The 26,631-nt window shown below is 41.1% G+C and overlaps 1 protein-coding gene and 1 long non-coding RNA gene across 2 annotated transcripts in view; one reads left to right on the top strand and one right to left on the bottom strand.

The window, feature by feature from the left end:
• The window catches only part of RESF1 (retroelement silencing factor 1), a 48,483-nt gene extending 39,543 nt beyond the window's left edge, over window positions 1–8,940 (top strand). Inside the window, exons 4-6 of the mRNA XM_067536108.1 lie at window positions 812–6,661; window positions 7,086–7,160; window positions 7,769–8,940. Coding sequence (XP_067392209.1) covers window positions 859–6,661; window positions 7,086–7,160; window positions 7,769–7,926 — 6,036 coding nt within the window. The 5' untranslated portion in view covers window positions 812–858 and the 3' untranslated portion in view covers window positions 7,927–8,940. The remainder of the gene's footprint in view (window positions 1–811; window positions 6,662–7,085; window positions 7,161–7,768) is intronic.
• An 8,852-nt stretch (window positions 8,941–17,792) lies between these two features.
• On the bottom strand, window positions 17,793–24,788 carry LOC137145461 (uncharacterized). The gene is made up of 3 exons (XR_010917661.1): window positions 24,693–24,788; window positions 24,377–24,600; window positions 17,793–17,890 (listed from the first exon to the last, which is right to left on the bottom strand). It is a non-coding gene; the product is annotated as an uncharacterized lncRNA (long non-coding RNA).
• Window positions 24,789–26,631: the final 1,843 nt, after the last annotated feature.

Here is a 26,631-nt window from a genome sequence, read left to right as displayed (position 1 = left end):
TTATCATATGTGAATTTTAAAAATCATGGTTTTCTCTTGGTATCATCTATGTGCTTGACTCCATCCCTTATGCCTATTGAATAAGTGAATGTTGCCAAACAATATTAAGGAAGGAAGAGGCATATTTATATTATGTAGCCAAGAGTGTCAAACTGATGATATAGAAATTTACGACTTCACATGCGACTGGCTCTAACTGTAGGGAGGGGGAAATGACATCTCAAATAGAACTGGCAAAAATAGGATGCACACTTTTGAGGGAGAAATCTCTTAACTACAAATTATTTTCTTTTCCTTTTTGTCATATTTGGAAGTACACTTCTCTGTATATCACAGACGTTTCAAAGTGAAGCCTCTCTTTATAAAAAGTGCCTTACGCTTTATTAGTCGTTGAGTTGGTATTATGCTTTGTAAATGTTTGCATTCAACTTTTTACTCATTGCTTATTTTAACCAATTATTGCATACATTTACTTGTTTAAGCAAAAATGAATGAAAACAAATATAAACATCCTTTATTAAATTTTTAAAACATAAGGTAGAGCGATAATACAATTATCTGATGATCTAAGACACTTCATACATTCAATAGAAATTCATATGCTGTGGCTTTGTTTTTCATATTCTGGGAAAGAACTTTAATATATTTTTTAGAATTTGGGATTTTTGATGTCCATATTTATGGCTCATAAGTGAAGTTGTTTTATCTAGCAACTTCATTTCATTCAAGCAGTTCTGTTAGTGGATTTTTGAAAGTCAGAATAAAAACATTTATTGGTTTAAATATAATTAATATTTTGACTTCTTTCTAGAATTCTGAATTTAAACTCAACAGAAATAAAAGCAACATCAAGACAGAATGGACTGGAATGTAAGACCACCCCAAAATGTTGATAATCAGAATAACTTGCAGTGTCAAAATAGTTTGAAAAGTCAAGGAATTCATTTTTCTCAAACATCTTCTAATGTATGTGCTTTCCCTCAGACAAGCACTTATTCTGCTCAGAATGCCTGTACTTATCCTGGAAGTAATCAAATCATATTTCTGCAGTCTAACAACATGAACACCGTTACAAATCCATTGCCTTTTCAAAATACTGAAGGATATAAAACGTTGCAGCAAGCATTTCCCAAAGAATCTGTATCTGGTAGAGTTTTTGTTACCTCGCAGCGTTCGTTTGAGAGGCATCCAACTTCACATGTACAAATAACAAGGCTTGTTCCTAAACAGGCTACACATGTGCCAGTAGAGACTACTCTGAATCGTTGGCCAAACTCTGTCTCCAACATGCATGTTTTTTCCCAGTCAAGAATATCTACTGCATCATCACAAACAAGTGCTGGTAACAATGTACAGAATATACCTCAGAAGCCACAGAATCAGTATATGACCACAAATGCCTATCTTATGCAGCCTCAAATAGCACATCCTAATTTTACAAGAAATATGATGTTTTATCAAGGTAACCAAGCATGCAGTACATCTTCAAAGGAGCTTCCGGTGGGATGGGTACAACAATATAACTTGAATGGGCCTGCCTCGTCTCAACAGTGTACTACAGTACCTATTAATCAGTCATCAAATGAGTGTGTAAATTCTCAGCCGAACTCTTTGGCTTTTGCTTTGCCTACCCAACATGTCCAGCAACAAGTACACTGTCCAAGCACTCCATTTCAGGGTACACATTCATCAAGTCCAAACACTGCAATAACTGTACAATCGCAACAATATGCATCTGCCCAAATTGGCTCTGAAGATCATAATGGAAATCCTTCACCCTATATGATGCCTTCTAGTTATGATTGTAGAGCTGCAGCACAATCTTTGACAGGTCTTCAACAAGTAGTTCATAGTATATCTAATGAACATATCCAAAACCAGCAGAAACCTACATCAGATCAAAGTAATGTTTCTCACATTAAAGGTGTACAGCAGCACTGGCAGAAACTACAGTCTGGAGAAACCAGTCAGACAACTGGAAATGTATATAATTTAAGTGGAAATGTGACATCAAATCAGCCTTTAAATGAAACAGCTAAGCCTTCAACTTACGTTTTAGAAAGGTATTTTAACAACATGCAAGAAGTTGTAACAGTTCCTTCTGAGCCACTGAATAAAATAGCTTCAGTACAAGAAAGTCCAGTTACTGATCCAACAGATTTGCTTAATAATTCTAAGACTATTTCATTAACAGATGGTAGATTGAAAGTAACAAAAGAAAGTCTGGCTGTGGAAGCTCAAAAACTGTTGGAAATTAAAAAAAAATATGCAATACTTGAAAGGGTTTTTTTAATAAAACAAAAACTCTTGGCATCTTCAGAACATAATAAAATGACCTCTGACCTTCCTCCATATAATCAAAACATTAACCTTAAACCTTTTCCACATGTGGCCAATCAGACTGAAACATTTTCACACTCTGATACAGTAGGAATGAAGAGTCAACAACTACCAGTTCTTCAATCTTCACTTGAAGAAAGAAAGGACAAAAACATTACCAATACTGGCAGTGAAGGATTAGACAAGACTAGGATTAGACAAGATAGTCATCAGACTAACCAAGGAAATTCTGCTTCTGTTTTGGTTGCCTGTCAGGATAAACTCCCAGTTCATTTAAATGATCTTGAGAGAACTTCAGTCTTAGGCCCAAAGAATGCATCACCTGCTGGTCCTACGCAAGAGACCTTGAAATGCACTGAAAACACTTCAGGTCTTACCAAATTTAGTAGCTCAGACAGAGTCTTACCAAAAAATATATCGGTTAGCACTGGGGAAGCCTCACTTTTCCACTCTGTGCTAAATAGGATGGGTATTTTGCAAGAAAAAAAGTCTGGTGCTCTTGCTGATAAAATGTCTAGCCTCCTTCAGAATGAAAAAACAACTTCAGATTTAACACTCTCAGGAGGAAGTTCACTGTCCAACAAAAGAGAAGCAAAAGGTGCTGTTGAGACAGTCCAGTGTTCAATATCGGCATGTCCTGAATTAGATCAACAAACTAAAGGAGTTTGTTCTCAGCTAACTGAGAACATCAAAACTTTGAACAATGAGAAGATACTTAATACTTCTTTTATAAATCCTCTGGCTTCAGAAACAGCTGAAGTAAGTATAACTAATGGTGTAGTTGAGAATACACCACCACCAGCAGCTGTTAATGGAAATTCATTTTCTAAAATGAACAGCTGTACTTCTATGGAAGAGCTAGCAGCATGCCTTGCTTTGTGGAGAAAGTGTCCTTCAGAATCTGTGGATGTTCAAAACAGTCAGTCAAATAAAAGTGTAGACTCAAATCTGATTTCATCATCTTATGAAGGATTTCATGATTGGAGTACATGTCATAGCTTGGAAAACACCCAAAATACAATAGCTAAAGGTGACCTAAATAAAGTTACAATAAGCACAAATGAAACAACATTGTCTTCTACAATTCCTTCTGCTGGGCAAAAGCATGATACATTGGGCTCCAACTTGATAAAGGGTTTTGAACCCCAAGTTGCTGTAGTTTCTCCTTTAATACTTTCTAAAGAGACAACTCCAAGTGAACCTCAAGAAAAAAATCCAACGTTTTCTGCTGGAATAATTTATCCAGTGATTGAAGGAGGCAGTGTATGTAGTCTACAAGAACATAAACAAAAAGATGTTTCAGAAGTGGCAAATAGTAATAAAGGGATAATAGAAACTAGTTACTTACGATCAGATAAATGTATTCCACTACAAAAAGTGGATTCAGATATGCAACACACCAAATCAGCTAATGGAAACAAAATAGTAAAAGATGCTGTAAATTCAAACTGCACATACGATGTAAACAAAAGGAAAGCTGATCAGTTTGCACAAGAAGAGAAAGAAACTAATATGCAGCTCAGTTTACAAAACACAACTTCTCTGTCCAAAACAAGCACAAATGGTTCAAATCCAGTGTCTCACAAAGGCCTAACAGAGAATAAAAATTGGGAGGACTTTGTAGAACCAGGGGGCACTACAACAATTGTATCAGAAGATGTTATGTTACAGATTTCCAGTGTATGTTCACTTGTTGAAGGTGATGCATCTTATAATTCCCAAATAGCGAATATGTTCAGTTCTGTTCCTTTGATGCAATTAGAGAAAAATGGTGTCCTGTTAGAAGAAAATATGTCTAATACTAAGCATAAAGAACAACTGTTAGATACTTCTAAAGGAGAATCTGAAATGAAAGCCCGTGTGTTTGAAGGGGAGAGTTTTCTGCCACAGCAAAATACTTTGTCTAAAGCAGTTTCCACAACAAAGTCATTAGAAGTACCAAGTTTAGAGACGTTTTCATGTGATACAGATCAGTGTAATAAAAATAAGATTTTGGATAATGTAAATGTAAGAAGTTCTGAGGAAGAAAAACTTGGAGACACTTTGAAAACTATTTGTAATTCAGGACAAAAAATGCTGCAAAATATTGTTTCCAGGAATGGAGAAAAAGTTGTTGCTGATGTTAACCAGGAGTTGATCAGAAATAAACAAGATCTATCATTTAACATAATTGGTGAAACAGATGTCTGTTCTACTGCAAAAGAAGAAAACGCACATGAACGTGTATCTAGTGAAGGTGAAAATACAGTGGATAGTGGGACTAGTGTTAATAGAGCAGTACCTGTAACCTCTCTAAATGATCAGCTAACTGAACTTTTGAAAGAGTTTCCTTATGGGATTGAGTGTGCAGATGTACTGATGAAACAGTTGACTAAAAATGAAGATTCTGTGATTGAAGCAACAGAGAATCAAGTTGGAAAAGAAACTCAAACTTGTAGCAAAAGCTGTGATCCCAAGGACCCAATAAGCCAAATAAAAATCACAATACTAAATTCAGAACAAATGAAAGAACTGTTCCCTGAACATAATCACCAGTCCTCTAACAAAGTCACGGTGGAAAACACTGAAAATCAAGAGTTGGAAATGAGTTCAGCAGAGAGAGAAAATTCAGAAAGCCATATTCAGCCTGATCAGAATCTAAGCACAGAGAGAGAAAAGAACACAGGGGAAACCGCAGCCCCAAAACGAGAGAAAAAATTTACGTATTGTTGTTTAATGGGTTGGTTAGCTGCAGTATACGCAGTGCCAGGATGCTCATGTAAATCTGGAGAGGATGTTACTTCAGAGAAACAGAATGGAGGCAATCAGTGTTCAGAATCTGAAAACACTGCTTTTAAAGGGAGACAGGAAACGACTAGTAGAACTGATCACATAACAGAGACTAACTGTGCAATGGAAAACAACCTGCAGCTTCCTGTCAAATTACATGATACAAGCAAAAGTATTCCCACAGTGGACAAAGATAGATGTGCACAAACCACAATAAACAAAGATGTTAAGCTCAAAATGAGTAACAAATACAAATCAGCTAAAGCTCACCAAGAAGTAATCAGATCTTTTCATTCTTCTGAGAAAAGAGAAAATGATAAATTCAAAAGAATGAATGGCCAGTGGAGGGAAGAGTTGCAACTCCATGTATTAACGCCCTCTTCAGGGAAAAAGGTTTGGACTAATGAAAAAGATTCTCAGAAATGCACAAGGGAGGAATTAACTTCAAGAAAGGTCCATGATACAAATGCAGAACACTTGATAATATCAACTAAAAAAAAAGAAGTCTGTCAGATGGAATCTTTTGAAAAAGATCGAACCCAAACAGAAGGATTGGCTGTGAAATCCAAGACACATGTCCACAATTCAAAAATTTCAGAAACCATTGAGGTCAAACAAACTAAAATATATGAAGAACGTAAAAAATACAAAAAACTTGAACAAAATGCTGGTGAAGCACACATAGTTAAGAGACATAATTACACACTTAGCAAGAATGTGGAAATTAAAGAGAAAACAAAATTGTCAACAGAAATAAAACACAAGTTGGATAATCATCATGGAGCCAGAATAAAATCTTCAAATGCAAGCTCAAGAAAGTATGAATGTTCTCCGCATAAATCTATAAAAGTCTTACCTTCACAGGAACATTTATATAGACGAAAACGGAAAGAAAATATGATTGGGAAGAGAGACTCAAAAAAACAAAAATTAGAAGATGAAAGAATCAAACATGAAACAAATACCTTTGAACGTGCAGGGTGTAATAAACAAAGTACTGATATGACCAACTTTGAGAAATCTGCAACATCCAAGGAAGAAAACGGCTGGAAATATAAAAACTTCTTCTTAGCAAATCATATTTCTGTCACTATACCACAGAAAAAAAAAGGGCGTCCTTCTAAAAAGTCTAAAACTTACTTTTCTGGCAGAGAGAAAGACCTGGATGCTCACAACAGAGAGAAACATTCAGAAAAAAATCCACAGTATTTAAGTAGAAGAACTAACCGACTGAAAATTTCTCTTCAAAGGGAACAACAAAAAAATTATCTAAATAGAGTTGCATTTATACGTACTGCCCAGGAAAGCATTTGTCTGACAAAACTAGAAACATCACCTCCTAAGCCTGTATGGCATATCAAATCTAATAAAGTTCCACAGCACAGCCAGGACTGGAAAACTGATGGCTCACCTTCAGAAGAGGATAAACTACACAGACCACAAATGCTTGAATTTAAATTGTGTCCAGAGATACTGTTCAGAAATAAAGCCACTGATGGGGAGAGTTTGGATATCTCACACTGCTCTGAAAGAGACACATCCCTTGTGGCAGGTGAAGTATAAATTTAAATTTTTCTCCTGATTTATGAAACAGTGTAAACAATAATGTGTGGTCTTGTGTACCGTATGAGGCAACATTTAGGTTGAATGCTGTGATGTAAAGTCAAAAGCAGTTTATTGCCAGTATTGAGCTTTAAAACCACAGAACCCTAATATTATTTTTGGTGGTGGGAGGGTGAAATTCATATAGTTAAGATTTATTGTTCTTCTTTGAAGTTAAATAACTGTAGAAATTCCAATCTTTTAGATTTCTATAAACTATAAATAAGCTGTATAGAACAATTTGAGACTAAACACTTACTTTACTGGCTCTTCTGTTATGCCTGACTTTGTGCTTATGACTTGTGTGGTAAGAGTTAGTGGTGATTGTAAGATTTATCCTTCAATTTAATTTCTTTTATCTTTTTAATTTTCAGGAGTCAAAAGTAAAAAGGAAGATTGGTTAAATTATATTCCAGTGAAACAAAGAAAAACTGAAGGAACAGCTCAAGGTGAAATTACTTGATTATTCATGTTAGAATAAATATCAAATACTGTTTGCTTGGCTTCAAAATTTGTTAATGTACACTAAGACATATTAGTAAAATATTATCTCCGGTGCTGTCACTTGTTCGGCTGCACCAATGGGAGCCTGAATGCACACATGGCTCTGGTGCTTTCTGGAGATTTTTATTGCCCTAATAATATGGTAATGATGGAGGCCACTAAAGCTTCATTTGAGATCCAGTTGGTGCAGCTGAACCAGTCATAGCATCGGTGGCAATATTTTGCTATAATTCCATAGTGTAGGCAAGGCCTAAGCCTTTTAGTCCACACTTCTTGCAAGAGTCACAATTCAGTATTAAAAATGGTTGGGGTGGGTATAGGGAATTAAATGCTAGATTGTTTGTTTGTTTAGTAAATTAGGCAATGAAATCATTTTTACTGTGGATGGTCTTCAGTGCCACGCACTTAAAATGCTCATTCTGAACTTTTAAATATTGCATTTGTGTTTCACTTTATTTTAAAAGATAAAACATTAGCTTGCTGAAATTTATAAGTAAATGATGAATGCTCCATACTGACTTTCAGTGTAATTGACTTCATATCTGTCTTTCAGTTGATGATAATATTCCACTTGATGCAGCAATACAAATCTTGGAAGGAAATGAGGCTCTTCAGGTGCCAGTCAAAGACTCAAAAGTGATGTTTCAGATCTACAGGAAAATGTATCTGGCAAAAAGAAGCAGAAGCCTAGATAGTAGCTCTTCAAAATAGGACTACTTTAGTCATAAAATAACACAAATTTTTGTGTACCAAATTTGTGTGTTGCTGATCTTCACGATACATTCGGTTTTTGTTAAGCAAATAAGATCTTATGCTGAAAATGTCAGTGTTACATTTGATAAGGGACAATATTTTTATTTAATTTTCTTTTCTTTTTTAAACTACAGACTTTAATTAAAGCTAGCAAAGTCTCAGAACATTTATTAAACCATCCAGATTGTTGTTTTATCAATAGATCAACTGCTTTACTTTCTGGTTTTGGAAAATCTCCTCTCCTCATGAGACTTTCCATTGCTGGCAATGGAAATAATACGGCCAGTGCAAAGGGATCAAGGGTAAATTCCTAAGCACTACATAGTATTTTCTATTTATGATATTCTAATTAGTTCTGTTTTTAACAAGGTTTTCTTATTTGGGGGGAGGGGGTGAGATGTTAGTATTTTTTTACTTGGCACACGGTAGAACTATGCAACAAAGCATCTGAACGTGAGCATGCTGAACAAGGGTAACATGAAGTATTTATGCTGCTATCCAGTTTTACTAAACTGAACTTTATAAGAGTTGTTAGAAAATAAATCTGTAATTCTTTATCTTAACGTACTGCAAGTTGATGATCAGCTGATGCTTTTCATCCCTAATTTAGGGTAACTTTCTCCTCCTTTCCTTATACTTGAAACAAAAGGAGCAGTAGTTGAATTCGAAGAAGGCTGAATTAGTTGTCTAAACTATCAGTCACTGGTTAAAGTGAATAAAATGATTTTCTGTGTTTCTAAGCTACATTAGCTAATGTTTAAGACTACACACTGTGACATATGGATTATATTCATTGTTAGTTATTTTGTTGTGCCTTTTGTTCAGTGTTCAGCATTTGGAATTTAATGGTATTTTTTCAGAATTTTTGACATTTGTTTTTTATATGTGTAAACCTTTATACTGAAAATATAGCCAGTGTGGATAATTAACAAAACCATTTTCATATATTAAATGAACTTATTTTGAGCATTATGTTTTGGTATTTTTCTGTTTTACTGATAGCATTTAATTGTAGCTCATTGAATTTTAATGAGCTGAATGGATATTGAAGGAAACCAAAAACTCTGTGAAATCCTTTTTCTTAAAATTGCTCAAAAAGTCTATTTTAAGTGCATTGCAAAATACTACTAGAGAATGTCCTTAGTTAGTGTGCAACTCCGACACCATTAAGGGTTGCATAGATGTAACTGTGAGGGTAGGATTTGGTCCTGAGCTTCTGCCTCAGAGCAATAGATCGGTGCTCATAGACTTTAGAAACATTCAGGATCACTTTCTTTGTTTGGCATTTTTTCTCTTTCTTACTTTGACCAGGGGAGAAGCCTATAGATGAGTTGGTGATGAATTGGCACCAACAGTATTCCTGAGAGAACTTTGATGAGAACAACCAAGGAGCTATCCAGTAGACCAGTCCAACTACCATTTCTACAGGACTATGTACTAAAGATGTGTATATATATTTTTAAACTTGTCGTTCCCATATGTGAAAATAGAAAAGGGCTTTGCAAATGATTGAGTGGTGGATGGCAGGAGAGAGTGTACTATCCTAATAACATATTAAATTCTCCATATTAAGATGTGCAACCTCTGCTGAATTATGGGAAGTGGTGGCTTTGGACAATTTTTGATACTGTTGGGAATTATTGGTGTGGGTTTTTTGTTTTTTTACCCTGAAACTTACCACCTCCTTTCTGACCCCATCCTCATGCAGAAAAAGTTCCTTTCTAATCTCACATATGTAATGGTACCCATTTCCTGTTTAGAACTTGATCATGTGGCTTTGTTCTGCTTCAGAAAATCTGAAGGTGTTCACCTGCCTTAGCTGAATACTTAAACACTGAATGGTATTTTTTTGTTTTAGTTTGGGTGACCCTTCAATAGGAAATCATTTGAGCAATCAGCCCATCACTGCTGTATCTTAAATATCTTTAAACGCCTACATACATGGATTAGTTGCACAAGATCATCAATTGTAGGCTTCAACCAGACTGGACTCATTATGCTCTACATTTTGGGATGTTCTTGGCATCTTTGTAGTATTTAACATCATGATGGGGCTGGAGGCTGAGGAGCTTAAAGAACCCATGGACTCCCCATCTCACATTTTGGCTGCCAGTGGCCCCCTCCAAAGTGGCCTTGCCAGTTCACAAAGGAGTGTTGAAGCTGGTTAGGTTGCTGTGGTAGATCCCTTCTTCTCTGCCCCTTACTTGAAAAAGGGCCGAGAAGAAGTATTATGTCCCAGCTAAGGGCTTTGGATATATGTACTCGCACTCCCCTCTGGGGCTCCCTGATGGTTTTGGCTGCTGATGAACAGGAGAGGCAGGGTCAGAAGAGCGCCACCCCAAAAAAATAAAGATGCTAAGAGACTGGATTTGTTCAAGAGGAAAATTTATTTGACAGCCAGCCTGCAGCTTCATCTCTCCAACCAGCAAGCAGTGCTGAGGAGATACAACTTTAACATGTGGGGCTCTGTGGCTAAATTCAAGGGTTCTCTGCCTCAGGAGTCGAGGCAGGAATTTGTGGCTATTATGGAGGAGGGCAAGTCGGTGTCCAGGGCCTCCCTTCAGGCAGCCTTGTATGCGACCGACTCGGCATCTTGAACAATGGCATCAGCTGTCACAATGGGGTGTTGCTCTTTGCTGCAGTTGTCAGGCTTCTCACATGACATCCAGCAATTGGTGTAAGACCTCCCCTTTGAAAGAGCCTCTCTGTTCTCAGAACAGACAGACACAAGCTGTATGGCCTCAAAGATTCGAGGGCTACCCTATGTTCCCTGGGCCTTTATACACCCCAGGCCCCCAGGAAGCTTTTTAGGCCCCAGCAGCCTCCTAGATTTTCAGGGCTAGCCAGGCATAAACCCTTCAAAAGAAAGGGAAAAGGTTACAAGCATGTCAGTCCCAGCATTCCACCTCAAGTGTCCTATTTGTGATCAAGCCAGTATCCCAGAGGGGAATAAACAGGCCTTTTGAAGGCACACCCAAGTATAACCTACCAGCCTCAATCCAGGATCGATCCCCCATTTTGTTTTTGTTAGGCCTTTCACCCTTCCTCCTGGTATGGTCTTCTATAACATCAGACCAATGGTTATTCAGTTGCATAGCAGTAGAGTACACCCTTCAGTTTGTTTCTATCCCACCTCCATCCCCCTCCCTCTTCAAGGACTCTTCTCATGAGCAGCTTCTCCTTCAGGAGGTGCAAAGCCCTCCAGGTGATGGCCATAGAGGAAGTTCCCCAAGACTCGAGAGGACAGGAGTTGTGTTCCCATTCTTTCCTAATCCCGAAGGCCAAAGTGGGTCTACATCTGGTTTTCCTAAGGAAGTCCAAATGACTTTGGAAGGCCTATCATTTGAGAGTAACGTTATTCAGTGATAAAACGGATCAGTCTCCACTCACTGAAGGACTCAATGTGCCACAGTCTGCTCAATAGGCTTATTTACTCCAGCACTGGCCCGCAATGAAAATAGACCAGCTTTCTGATGCCAATATCCCACCCGGCTGTTCTACGAACCATATCCATCATGAGAACAGGAACAACCTTGCTGCTGCCAGCATTCTCAAAGACCGATTTTTTTCTTCCGCTTCCACCTCTACCACATCTTCCTTTCACCAACGCTTGAGGCAGCCCTTCTGACTCCTTATTGGAGACCTGCAAACCTTACCTCATACTTCCTCCGACCTCACCAATCACATTTGGAGGTGGTCTTGCTCTATTTGCCCATGATTGGAGCAAGATTACCACTGATTGATGGGTATTAGACATTATACATCAAGGCTACATCACAGAGTTCCATGCCTTCCCTCGCCACCCCTCCCCCTGCAAACAGATCCACAGATCTACCTCATCTAAACTTTCTAAGAAAGGAAAGGAACAGTCTTCATGAAAAGGGCCATAGAAAATGTCCAACACCATTGTCAGGGTCAAGGCTTTTACTCCCCTCATTTCCTTAAACTAAAGAAAGGAGGGGATCTCCATCCTATCCTGTATCTATGAGCCTTGAACAGATACATCCACAAATTCCACTTTCGGATGGTCACCCTACAAAAAATGATCCCAGGAGCCTGGTTCGCGGCTCTCAAGCTGAAAGAGACATATTTCCATGTGGACATCATCACTGTCCACCACAGATTCCTCCAATTCATGGTTTGAAACTCTCACTACCAATTCCAGGTTCTCCTGTTCAGCATAGGCATAGTGCCCTGGGTCTTCACAAAGGTCTTCTCAGTGGTTGCAGCTCAGATGCGATGCCCGGGCCACTCCCTATTTCCATATCTAGACGATTGGTCTCTGGTAACACCATCACGTGAATGCCTTCTTAGCATCATCCATGCATTACGAACACTCTGTGGCTGGCAATCTGGGAGTCTGTATTAATGAATATAAGTCCATTCTTGTCCTCACCAAAGAGCTCTCATTCATAGGGGCTTACCTGAACTTTCAAGCGGCCCGGGCCTTTCTGCCAAAGGACGGATTTGCCACACCCAAAGCTCTCTTCTGCACCTACAGCACTGCCCCCGCATACATGTCCAATACTGCCTCTCACTCCTGGGACACATGGCAACGCGCACCACAGTTACCCCACATGCACGCCTCCACATGAGATGCCTGCAACTGTGGTTACTCTTGGTGTGTGACCCACAGAAGGACCATCTGAACAAACGAATTACCCTCCCACCTATGCTAGTAACCTCCCTGGTAGGGTAGCGAGACCAAAGTTATGATAGGAAACTCCTTCAAGCCCCTGTGCCAGAGACCATTCTTGCCATGGACACTTCACTTGTCGGCTGGGATGCTCACATGGGTGATCATTTGGTGCAAGGCCTATGGACACCCAGAGAAACAAGGATGCTCATCAACATCCTGAAGCTATGAGCAGTCCAACATGCCTGCCAGGTGCTTCTTCACCTCGTCTACTCCAAACATGTGCAACTGCTCTTGGACAGCATGACGGCAGGCGTATACATGAACAAATGGGGGCAGGAGCCAAATCACCAAACTTATGCAGGAAGGCAATACAACTATGGAACTGGTGCCTATGGCACATCATCATGTTACACACAATCCACATACCAGGCACAGAGAACACCTTATCAGGAACACTCAGCCGTTCCTTCCGTCAAAATCATGAGTGGGAGATCCACGACCCCACTCTTCACTGCATCTTCCAACAATGGGGCACACCAACATGGAACCTATTTGCAACAGCAGCCAACCACAAGCTTACCCTTCTGCTCCAGGGGAGCCCTCGGCTCGCAAGGAGATGTTTCTTCTCCCATGGTCACCGGGACTTTGTTATGCCTTTCTGCCCATCCCACTCCTTCCACAAGTCCTCCACAAAGTGAGAAGGGACTGTGCAGTCCTCATATGCATAGCCCCCTACTTGCCCCGACGATATAGTTTTGTGGAGCTCCTTCACCATCTACTCCCCAATCCATCTTCCCCTCTGGGTCTCCAATCCACACCCACTACATCTCATGGCCTCATATTTGGATGGGGCTCGCAGATGGACATAGCGTGTTTTACACTGGTATACAACATGCTTATCCATAGTAAGCTCCACTACTAGAGCCTGTTCTACTACTAGAGCCTGCCATCAGGCTGAATGGTGTTGATTCACGGAATGGACATCTCATCACCATTACCCAACTAATACTGTGTCCATACCATATATCCTAGATTGTCTACTCCCATCTCCACAGTTCAGGTCTCCGCCACTGCTCTATGCACCTGGTGGCACTCAGCACCTTCCTTCTGCAAGTAGAAGGCTTCTATATTTTTAGCCATCCAACTACTGCTTGATTTCTATGTGGTCTTCTAAACATCTTCCCTCAGATCAGGAAGCCTGCTCCTTCATGGGACGTCAGCCTTGTCCTCTCCAACCTATGAAATTGCCCTTCGAGCCCCCTGGTTACTTGCTCAATCACCCACCTCTATATGAAAGTGATTTTCTTGGTGGCTAATGTCCACCCATAGGGTCAGTGAACTAGCAGCCATGATGGTGGACCCACCCTTTCGTATATTCCACAAATATAAGATCTCCCTAAGACTTCAGCCTAAGTTTCTCACAAAGGTAGCCTCTCCCACCTCAGCCAAGTAATCCATTTCCCAACCTACCCAAAACCACGTTCCTCCAACAGGGAGCGTGCCGTGCATTCACTTGATGTGTGTCATGTGCTGGGCTTTTATAACCACCGCACCCGGGTCTTTCAAGCTTCACTCAGACTTTTTCTTGCCATAGCAGAGTAGACTCAAGGGCATGCTCTCATCTCAGCGCATCTCCAAGTGGATCTCACTCTGCCTTTCAGAATGCTACACCATTGTCAATGTTGATCCACCACTGGAAATCACAGCCCACTCCACCAGGGCACAAGCCACCATGTATGCGCTCCTCACAGAAGATTTGTAAAGCTGCAACATGATCCTCTGTCCACACATTTACAGCTCATTATGCCATATCTGGATTCCAATCCCACCCCTGTCCCCTCTGCTGCGGGCTCTGTCTCTGTCAGTAAGGGGGCGTAGTGAACACCCCATGTAGTGAACACACAGTGCACATGCGAGTTGACGGAGACTACTTTGAACAGTTCTGGCTCCGGTGTATGGTGCGCATGCACACCCACATCTGGAATCGAGATAGGGACCACACCTATCGAAGAACCTTCAGTTACAGTATGTAACCTTCCCTTCCTCAGCCCTGTGTCAGGAGGTCCTCTGACTGTGGAACTCCTGTGTGAAGCATACCATTCACCTGGAGGCCTCACACCTCCTGGGGGATCAGAATGTATTGGCAGATAACCTCAGCAAATCCTTTGCCTCTTGCTACCAGTGGTGTCTTCACTTGGAGGTCGCCAGGGTCATCTTCCAGAGGTGGGGGATTCCCCAGGCAGATCTGTTCACCACCAGACTGAACAGGAAATTCCATTGGTTCTGTTCAATGCACAGGCTCAGCAAGAGCTCTCTCACCAATGCTTTTCTCCTACACTGGACAAACGACCTATTGTACGCCTTCTCACTAATCCCCTTGGTTCACAAGGTCCTCCTAAAGATCCAGAGGGACAAGGTGAAAGTTATCATGACGGCCCCAGCGTGACCTCACCAGCATTGGTTCAGCATGCTACTAGATCTAGTGGTGGAAGCCGCACAAGCGCTCCCACCTGTCCGGATTTGATTTCAGAAGACCACGGCCAGCTGCTCCGAACCTTGCATCCTTGCACTTGACAGCGTGGCTGCTGCAAGGCTAAAACCCCTTGGAGTAGGCCTGCTCTGAGCAGGTCTATAAAGTCTGTTAGATAGCAGGGAACCCTCCACCAGGGCTACATACCTGGCATTAGAAGTGTTTCACTTGTTGACCCTCTGAATGGAGCCTGTCTCCATGTCAGTCTTCCCTGCAATCCATCTTGGACTATGTGCTCCAACCTGAAGCATCAAGGTCTGGGTGTGTTGTCAGTCAAGGTTCACCTAGCAGCCATCTTGGCCTTCCTTCTGCTGATCCAGGGCAAATCAGTCTTCTCATATGAGATGACAATCAGGTTCCTGAAGGGCTTAGAAAGGCTCTACCCACAGATTTGCAACCTGATCCCCCCATGGGATCTGAATCTAGTTCTGTCAAGACTTATGTGACCCCCCACTTCGAGCCTCTGGTGTCTTGTCCTTTACTACTACTTTCATGGAAGGTTGCCTTCCTTGTGGCAATTACTTCAGCCAGAAGAGTTTCGAAAATCAAGGCGCTGAGTTCAAAACGCCCTTGTATGGTGCTCTTCACAGACAAGGTTCACCTTTGTTAAGAAGGTAGTGTTGCAGTTCTATAACAACCAGGACATTTTCCAGCCTGTCTTCTTTCCAAAGCTTCACAGCACTGATGAGGAGAAGCGATTACATTTTTTAGATGTTAGATGAGCCCATGCCTTCTATATAGAAAGGACTAAGCCCTTTCACAAGTCTACACAGCTTTTCATTGCTGTGGCAGACAGGGTGAAAGGACTCCTAGTGTCATCCCAGAAGATCTCATCCAGGATTACCATCTGCATCTGAGCTTGCTATGAGCAGGCAAAGATCCCGCCGCCGGCTATGGTGACAGCTTATTCTACAAGAGTGCAAGCAGCAGCAGCAGCAGCGTTCCTAGCACACGTACCAATCCAGAACATCTGCAGGGCCGTGACATGGTCATTAGTCCATACCTTTGCGTCCCAGTATGCCATCACTCAACAGGCCTGTGATGATGCCAGCTGTGGAATATCTGTGTTGCAATCAGCATGTTTGTGAGCTCCTACCCCACTTCAGAGGACACTCTTGTGAGTCACCTAACATGGAATGGAAATGAGCAAGCACTTGAAGAAGAAAAAACAGTTAGTAACCTTTTGTAACTGCTGTTCTTCAAGATGTGTTGCTTGTGTCCATTCCATGTCTCACCTTCCTATCCCTCTGTCAGTGTTTCTGGCAAGAAGGAATTGAGAGGGTGGGTGGGCCGCCAGCCCTCTTTATAGTGGCATATATGCGCGCAACCCCACGGGATGCTAGAGCTGACCCTATGGATACCACTGACTTGAAAATCTCTGGCACCGGTGCACGTGGCGTGCACACACCTAACATGCCACCACAGCAGCAGCTAGTTCCAACACAAATGTTTGTGAATAATTAGGTTGGATTAACATGGGCATCGAGGCCAGTGCCTGCTTCACTTTACCAATTGCTTCAGTTAATTGTGGATTCTACTCCCAACTGCTGCCTTTTTTTAAGCAAAGCATATAATGGGGTTTCTATTTCTGCATATCCTGGTATAAAATCTCAGGAAAACCCCGAAATTCCCAAAAATTGTTTTAAGCAATTTCATAAGTGGGCAGTGGCAAAGAAACAATTACTTTTACCTTTTGCTGTTCCATGGAGCTTTCCTTGAGCCGCACAGTGTGTCCCAAGAAGCTTACCTTCTGCTTTACTAATTGTGCCAGCTGTGAATTTAATTTTAAATCTCCTTGTATTAATTTGGTTAACAAGGCCTTTCACTTTGGCACCTTCTGCCAGCAACTGAAGGCGAGATCCCAAAAGAACCAGGAATTGAAGAATAGATTCCTCAGGGAGACTGCTCTCAAACCAGTGTCCGACCCTGGCTCTGGATCCGCTCTATGGTGAAGATTGTCCCCAGAGCCTTCAACTTTTAAGGAGGATGAGCCAAGGAGAAAGTCTTCTGACTCCCCTCATAAAGCCTTCAAAAAGAGGGCTGCCAGCTCTCAAACTGAACTACTGACCAGCCAGAGAAGGCACCATACTTCTCGGATGTCTAATGTCTCCCACCAGGAATCCATGGGATGGTCTCCCTCAGCTTCTGTATCCAGAGCCCAGAACCTCAAGAGGCAAATTTTGAGGAGCAGGAAACTGGATCAGGAGAGGAGGCTACACCAATGTCAAATATCTCATCTTCTTCCCCAGATAAGGCAGTGATGCCCTCTCCACCATCCCTGGCAGACTACTTTAACCTGTTTCAGGATCTAACAAAAAGGTTGGCAGACACACTACAAATTCCCCTTGAGGAGGTGAAAGAGACCCCACCACAAGCTACTAGACATATATTGCACACTACCTCCTCCTCAAGAATAGCCCTCCCAGTCAACAAGGTGCTTTTAGAGCCTGCTAAGGTCATTTGGCACACACCAGCCTCTAGCATACCAACATGGAAAAAAGGGATAAAAAGTACTAAGTGCCCTCCAAGGATGTGGAATTCCTTTTTTCATACCCTCCACCCAAATCCATCATTGTGAAAACTGTAAATTTCCATGGCTGACAGCATTACAATAAATCCAGCCCTTATGACGGAGACTGGAAGAGTCTTGATTTATTTGGAAGGAAGCCAGAGTCAGTCTTGAGAAACACTCCTTCTCCCATGGGACACAGGCCTTCTATACGCCTTTCCTCCATTTCCTTCTGGCGTAGGTCCTGATGAAAATAAAGAGAGAAAAAAACGCAAAAGTTACACTGATTTGCTTCCACCTGGCTGAGCAGCTGTGATACCTATACCTGGCATAGCTAGCAATGTATCCACCAATTCTCCAGCCCACTCTTTCCCAGAACGATGGGCAAACTCTCCATCCCAACCTACAGATCCTCCAGCTCAAGGCTTGTCTCCTTCATGATTCCAACACATAGAGAGCTGCTGCTCTCAGGAGATGAAAGAAGTGTTATTACACAATAGAAAATCAGCAGTTTATGCACTTATCTGCAAAAATGGATAAGATTCCACATCCCTCCCCTTTGTGCTGGATTACGTGTTTGGCCTCAAAAGGATGGGGCTATCTCTTACCTCCCTCAAGGTACATTCCAGCAACAGATAGATGGATACTCAGTTTTTGCCCATCCAACAACAAAGAGATTTCTTAAGGGCATTGGAAATTATTTCCTACAAACCAGGCACCCCACTCCAATGTAGGACTTGAATCTAGTTCTAAACAGCCTAACTAGATTGCCCTTTGAACCTATGGCCACTTATTCTGTTATGCATCTGCCCAGGAAGACAGCATTCCTAGTAGCCATCACCAGTGGTGGCATTAATGCACACTCCCCCTTCACTATTTTCTTTAAAGACACAAAGTCCCCATGAGGCCACACCCAAAGTTCCTCCCTAAGATGATTTCATCTTTCCACATGAACCAGCTTATTCACCTTCCCACCTTCTACCCAAAGCCTCACTGTGATGACAGGGAGGCTATACTTCACATGCTTAGGAGAGCTTTTTTATTTGGACAGGACAAAGGTCTTCAGGAAATCTCTGAAGCTCTTCCTCTCAGCTGTGGACAGGTCAAAAGGTGCTGAGATACCAGCTCAGAGACTTTACAAATGGGTCTCAAACTGTATTAACTATTGTTATCATACTCATAATTTGATACCTCCATCTGGAATCCATACGCATTCCACAAGATCAGTTTCCACATTGGTCATCTTCCTTAAAGATATTTCCATCTCAGAAATGTATAGGGCAACGAGTTGGGCATCTCCTCATACTTTCGCAGAATACTACGCAATCATTAGAGACTTAGCTTCTGATGCTGTCTTCAGTGCCAGAGTATTGTCATCCATAACATACAAGACTCTAAAGCCCCAACCTTCCATTAGGGACACTGCTCAAAGAAGAGGAAGAAGTTACTCATCTTGTGCAGTAATGATGTGTGTCCCTGTGGGTGCTCCGCAACTCACCTTCTTCCCCTCTGTTTTGGAGTTCTCCAAAGGGGCTCTGTGATAGACAAAAAACAGAGGGTGGTTTTCCCATGCAGAGCTAGTTAGGGAGGGAGAGTGCATGTGTGGGCTGAATGGACACTGCTATCTGTAATCTCCAATCAGAGGCACAGGGACGCAGATACACCTACATGGAGGCAAACATCTTGAAGAACCATTGTTACTGCACAAAGTGAGTAACTTCCTCTTTTCATGAAAAATAGCTGGTGAGCTGGAATTTCTCGTCAAACAAGTAAAGATATCCTAGACCCCTGTAAACTGGAACGCAGATTTAGGGTGGAGAGGAAATTATTAGAACCTATTAGAGATGTTCACTACAAAAAAACATTTGGCCTTGTTGTCTAAAACTGTTATTACTGCAGAACTGATAGCATTCCCTTCTGAACTTTTATTTACTACTCCAAATAGCTAATACGCAGTTCATATTTTGTGGTTATTTATCTGGGAGTTTCTTAATTGTTACATTACAGTAACATTTTGCTTAATTCTGCTTTTTACTTCCTCATTTTCTTTTTGGGCCTCACCCCCTGAGACCACAATAACCCCACTTCTACATCTAAATTCCTTTCTTTTTGAAAGGCAGCTTCAGCAGCTATTGCTGCTATTTGGGCATGGGTGGCTGTCTCCTTCATGCTGCCCTCTAATTCAGCACCACAATTTATTCTCTCCTTTTTCTGTGCCTTTAACTATCTTCAAGATTCTTTCACGTGCTTTCACTTGTTTTGCAAACGTAGTACAGTGAGACATAAAACCTCCATGCACCATCCCTTCTTACAGGATCCTTGTTACACTCTGATGCATTCCAGAACAGCAATCCAAAAACACAAGGAAATCAAAGTAAGACACACAGGTAGGTGGTCAATCAAAATGTGTAAAAACCATGAACCAGTTGTCACCAACAATGAACAGGAAAAGGGTGTAGAAAGCAATAGGAACGAAGGCAACACACAGAGATCCCAGTCATCACAATTCTTTAATTTTTTTGATATTTAAAATATCACTCAAATACTTTTTGCATCATTTCCCAAGGTCTCCAGTGGTCAGAAACAAATTTCTGCCTCTGTGGGAGATTATGTATTATTTAATGTAGTCTTCATCTTATTCAGCCTATTTCTCTATCTGGATATGTACAAAATATCATGGATATGTGGCTATCTACAACTACGCAATCTTTGCAGCGCTAAGTCACTATCCCAAAGTGGAGGAATGTTGTAATATATGCCTGGCCCATGCCTGCCCAGAGATACCAGAATATTGAGTGAAAAGCACAGTTCATATAATTGCACAGTTCATATAATTACAAAGTTTAACTAGCTTCAAGTTTTAATAAGAAAACTTTAGCACTATATTTTATTGCCTTATCTAAACACAGCGTAAGTAAAGATACAATTTAGTCATGGAGGTCAGGGAAGTCACGGATTCTGTGATTTCATCCGACCTCTGTGACTACTTCTACTTCAGCTGTCAGCAGCCAGGCTCTGGCTCTGGCCGGAGCCGGAGTTTTGCGACCCCACCCCCAACCCACCCCTTTGGCCAAGGTTGCAGCTGGGGCTGTGCTCTGCTATGGCCAGGGAAGTGCGCCCCTGTGGCCGCAGGGGCTGTGCACCCTCCTCCCTGCTGCTTGGACTGGGGCTATGATCCCCTACCCTGCAGCTTCGGCTGGGGCTAGAGCCGGAGCCAGAGCTGTCCCCCCTCTGAGGCTCCGGCTGTCACTCCCCCTGCCTGCTGCTGCAAGGCTCCATCTGCCTCCCTCCAACTTCCACCCGTCTTGGTATTTTTAGTAAAAGACTGGTTGTGGGCTCCCATGAATTTTTGTTTATTGCCCGCGATCTGTCTGCAACTTTTTAAAAAAATAATTGTGACAACATTTTATCCTTAAGCATAAGTAAAGCAGAACAAGGTAGTGTAATGATTAATTAGGTAGGCTGTTTCTGTCATGAGATTAATGCTAGTCTGATTAGGTGTGAGTTCTGCATTGCTCCATCCCCATTTGTTAAACACTTTCTTTATATTGTGTTTCATAACATTACAAAGGCATAGCTTATTAAAACTACGTCATCTATAAACATTCTATTCTAAATATATTTTCATAATACTGCCTCAAAATCCTTTTAACTGATACCAATTAGGGCTGGTTTACACTTACCTCGCGATTTGGCGGCAGTCGACAGGAGTTACGCAAACTACGCAGAGTAGTTTGTGTAACTCACGTCAACTGCTCTGCTTCCCTTCTGCGTGCTGTTCGCACTGTGCTGCGCCCCCATCGACGCAGCGCTATGCTTCTTGAGGGGGTGGATTTACTCAGTCGATTTCCTGATCGATTGAGCGGGTCTAAACTGACCGCTCAATCGATCCAGGAAGATTGATCTGGTGGTGGCGAATTTGCCGCCGTCAGTATAAACACAGCCTTAGTTTTAATTGGATAAGTAAAAATGCATCTCCTTATCAATTCCTTTTTTTTTTAGCCACTGCTATACCCCTTCTTACTCAATCCAGCTGTCTTTTTATTGCTTTCATGTTTTCTGTTATTTTTTACAACAGTCTTAGTCTTACTTATTTGCTTTTTTAAGGCCTTGAAGTTACTGATTGGGTTAACTACTTCTGTTCAGTCAGTATCCATTCTCTCTAGTCTCTTACTTAGGAAGATCTCCACCTGGCTAGTGAATTACACATTTGTTTGGTTTACTTTGCCTGTTGTTTACACAGATCAAGAATCAATGTAGATAAGACACAAGCCAACTATCTGATTTTATTTATTTATTTTTTACACCCTTTGGAAGCTGTGTTAACAAGACACATACAGAAAGCAGAAAAGTTTCCTTTTTCATTTTCTTATAATGCAATTAACTATATAATATCTACTTTTCTAACAGTTCATTATGTATTTCCTTACATTCCTCCGAATGTCCTACCCTCCCCCTAGGCTCCTTGTCCCACTCTGCCCCCCCCAATGCTGCCCCCCATTCTTCACCCCAGTATGCCTCTTTGTCCCCTCTGCATTCAAGACAGGCAGCTTCCTCTTCCTTGCTGCCTGGGTGCCAGCAATAAGGATACAGGCAAAACTGTTTCCTTGCTCTCAGTTCCTGGGCCCAGTGAAGCAACTGAAGGGAAAGTTTTGCTTAGTCCCTGCAGTCCTAGGATGGAGCATGCTCACTGCAGATGGAATCTTTAGACAATTTAGCTGCCAAACTCTGACAAATCTCCGCTGAGCACATGGTAGCCGATGTTTTTCAGAGGCTTTTATCTTAGCCAGATTTGGGTGGGTTTTTTTCATTGGAAGAGCAGAAGTCACATCCTTGACTCACAAAGGTAAACTCTGTACCAAATTTCAAGGCCTTGTTCCAAAGCCCGGAGATGCTAGAACTTCTTAACAGAACACTAGAAAGAGTTTTTTTTAAACATAAGCAAAATATTGTATTTTTCCCTAATCTTCTCAGATGTGGCTGAAGCATTTTTGCTGAATCTTTCTTTGAAAAACAAAAAGAAAATTCATCCTCAATCAGACAGCTAGCAAGGAAAAATTTTAGCCCGAACAATTAAAGTTTGGCGATATTATAAACAACTGAAATGAAATATAAATATAACATCCTGGGACCGACATGGCTACAACAACGCTGCATACTATAGTGACAAGTGTCAGGCAAGTGACAACCATGGTAAGTGAACCATCTCCACTTATAATGGTGCCAGAGTGCTTTAAATACTGCCTAGTATTCCGTTCTTTAGTCTGGATCTCTGTTTTATATCAAGTTGAAGTCAAGCTTGCAGTCTTAATCTTCAAGACCCTTCATGAGATTAACTGAAAATCTCTCAGAATCATGGATGGTCTCCTGTAATGATATTAAACCCTACGCTGGGACTTTGTGGAAGATGAAACCTTCTCACTAGCTGCTCTGTAACTGTGGAAGTAACTGTCTAATGAAACCAAAGTGAGTGAGACTCTGGCCACCTCCAAATTTAAATGTAATATTCAGTTTAGCTTTCTGTAAAATGAACAGAAGGATGGGAGAGAAAACATTATCCTTATGGTGCATATATTATAGGAGAAATTGTAAGACATTTGTTTACTGCAGCAATAGGCATGATGTACAAACTTCTCTAGCATAGTATTCCAAATGAACAGGGTCTCTGCTTTCTTCAGCACTCTGGCACTGAACTCTGCAGCTAAATTCAAAAATTGATGTTTTATTAATTTAAAATATGAAGGCGTACTCATACAGCCAATTTGTCTGACATGATTTACATGTCATTAATCCATGCTGATTAATTGCAGCTGTTACATTGTGATTTTTCAAATGTATCTTCAAGTTTTCCATAATAGTAACTCAAACATTTCTTAGCAGAGGATGATCCCGCAGTCTCATCCATCTGCACAGTTCAGGATGGTGCCATACATGTTACACTTAGGGATCTGCCTTTCCAAGCCTCTTTCCTAGACCCATGCTTTTCCTATCAGAACTATGTGTGGTATTTTCCAGTCACTTTGTAAAAGAGTTAATAATATTTGTCAACATTTCAAATCAACATGTCAAAGATATCTTTCAACTGCAGAAAGACATGACAGCCTTCTAACTCTAGCTTTACTGATTGTCTTTGTATTTACACTAGTTAGCAGTTCCTAATAATATCTTGTTTAACATCATAATTCTGTTTTCAATAATTAATACAAGTTGTTCTGTCTTAAAATCACAGTGCAGAGTCAACCTGTGGAACTCCTTGCCAGAGAATGTTGTGAGCTTATATTGTCCAGGAGGGAGTGGGGCAGTACAAGACACACATTGCTTGGGGGAAATTCTGGGACTGGGAATTTTCTGGTGTTGCTCTGCAGTGTAATTCAAGAGTGGCTGGCTACAGTATAACTGGGAGTAATTTACATGGTGGAGGCTCTGTGTGAGCAGATCAGGCATGGTAGCTCTCACAGTAAAGCAGTGTAAAAGGCATCGGTTGGAGAACTGAGGGGACACAGCTATTCATCAGTCTAGACTGAACCTGGGTAATGTCACAAACCTTTAGGATCTTTTTTGTTGGGTTAGTGTGATTTCCTTAAGTTCTGCTGGCTCCCTATGGTCGACCAGGGATTGCAGGTTGCCACCTTTCTCTTTTCTTGGGTAGCTGGAGTTTTCCATTAAGATTAAGTAAATATAAGTTTCTTGTCCGGGAAAGAGAAAAGAGTTAATTCCCATGTGCACTTACCTACCACAGGTGGCTCCAGGTTTCCTTCCGGCTCAGATCCAGTCTTCTCCAAAGGTGGCTGCTGAGAGTCTGAGCATACTGGCTGCTGTATGGTGATGGTGCATCTTCATTCCTCTTTCTTCCAAGATGTCTTCTGCTCTTTCTGTAAGGCTCCTTTTGGTTCAGACTGCCTGGAGTCTCATACTCTGAGAAATTTATGGATTCTGCTTGTCAAATCACCTCATCTAGTGAATCAGTGGCAAGGAAATACATAAGGAAATGTAACTAATGTCTAATTTACCAAGCTAAGTGATTTCAAAGCAAAAGTCTCTCTCACCACGTATTCCATTAGTCTTATTGGCTGAATTCCTTTCAGGCAGGATCTCTCCCCAGTCCAGTGATGTTTTCTTTGTTCCTCAAGTGTTGTTGATGCTGTGGGTAGAGAGGAAGGGAGAGAGATGATTTGGGGTGTTTGCTCTCCATTCTTATACATTTTTTTCTTTTTTGAGCATCATCTGTAGCTGAAGCTCAGGAAACAGCAACTCTGCATGGATGGAACCCCAAGCTGTTTCTTTGTCAAGATGTAGATTTTTGCCCATATCCTTTTTCCTGCCAAAGAATGGCCATGTAACCAGATGGTGGTTCATTTGATTTTTTTGACACCTGGCTGAGGCGTTGGCTAGTCTTCTGTCTCTAAGAGAACTGGTTTGGGACTACTTTCCAGATTTGGAATATGTCTTCATAACATCATACATTAGAATCTTATAACTTTACATATAACGTTGCCACACACATTTTCCAGGACAATAATGGTCAGCAAATTATGAGTTTTTAAATGATACTTCACAAGGCATACTTTGTACAAGATTGATCATAGTTCTATAAAAGGAGTGAAATTTGGGGTTCAGGCTATTACAAGGTTCAACTTGGAAAGGTAAAGTTAGTGAAAAAGAGGATGGAAATTTAAAAAAAATTCCAAAGAGAACTGGGAGAAGAAGAAAGGAAGACTGAGGAGAGAGGATGAAACAACAGGGTTAGGCATCATGTCTTATACTGTATTATGCTGTTCAGCTACTAGGTGGCAATATGTGTAAAATACCTTATTTAAGCTAATCTTAGCCATGCCTGGCAAAGCATTAAAGGATGCTATGATGAACACATCTGGTGTGTATAAGCAACCTCTGTGGCCAGTTTATTTCTGGTACAGAATGACATGACATTGTCAGAAGTAAACTAAGAACAGAAACAGAACAAAAGAACAAAGCAATAAAGATTGCAGGATCTCACGCCACTCTTCAATGGCCCAGAGAACCTGAGCTTTGATAAATCTTCAGAATGGACAGACTGGAAGCAAGATTTTGCATTCCTACCAAGCTCCACAAAGAAACCTGAGATATACTGGTATCTTCTTTAATTTATGGTCTGGGGAAGCAAGCAGAGCATATCTTCAAATCCTTTGACTTTACTGAAGACTGTCACAGTGATGACTATGAAAGAGTTCTAGCTATGTTTGATGCATACTTTGTACTTAGAGAAATGTATTTTATGAAAGAGCATGGTTTCACCAGAGAATTCAAGGACCAAGGGAAAATATAGAATGTGTTTTATAAGGAATCTGCATACATTGGCTGAAAAGTTTTGTTTTGGAGAATGCAAAACATGAAAATATCAACAACAAGCTAGTTATTGGGTTAGCAGATAAAGCCTTTCACAGCAGCTACAAATGCAGAGAGAATTAACCCTAGCCACAGCTATTCAAATAGCAAAGCAGTCTGAGCTCGTGAGACAGCAAAACCAAGAGCAACTTGCCAAACTTGAAAAACAAGAAATTAGCTTAGAGGCTGTTAACAGATGCAGCATGAGTGCTAAAAGTCATTACTATAAGACCCCTGAGGCAAGGAGAGACAACTCCCAAGCTAAGAGGGACAAATTCCAGCATACGTGCCCAAGGTGTGGGAAAAAGTCATATCCCAAGAGACGATGCATGTCCAGCCAGAGGCACATAATGTAATACATGCATGGAATATGGACATTTTGCAGCTATTTGTTGCACCAAAGCAGTCAGAGAGTTGACTCTTACTATCGACACTCCAGAGCCATTGTTTCTGGGATCTATCACTTGTGACAACACAGAATCTGCTTGGAGAATAAAACTGAATATTCATGGCAAGACTATTGACTTTAAAATTGACTTAGAAACTGATATCACAAGTCATCTCAGAAGAGACTTACAATCAACCCAGAGCTGAAATCACTTTGACACAGCTCTGACTAGA

The sequence above is a fragment of the Emydura macquarii genome, unplaced genomic scaffold, assembly GCF_026122565.2.
Source record: "Emydura macquarii macquarii isolate MOO-44397 ecotype Brisbane River unplaced genomic scaffold, CSIRO-AGI_Emac_v2 contig_3530, whole genome shotgun sequence".
Taxonomy (NCBI): Eukaryota; Metazoa; Chordata; order Testudines; family Chelidae; genus Emydura; species Emydura macquarii.
Note: the sequence above shows the minus strand (reverse complement) of the source record. Positions and strands in the feature narration are given on the sequence as shown.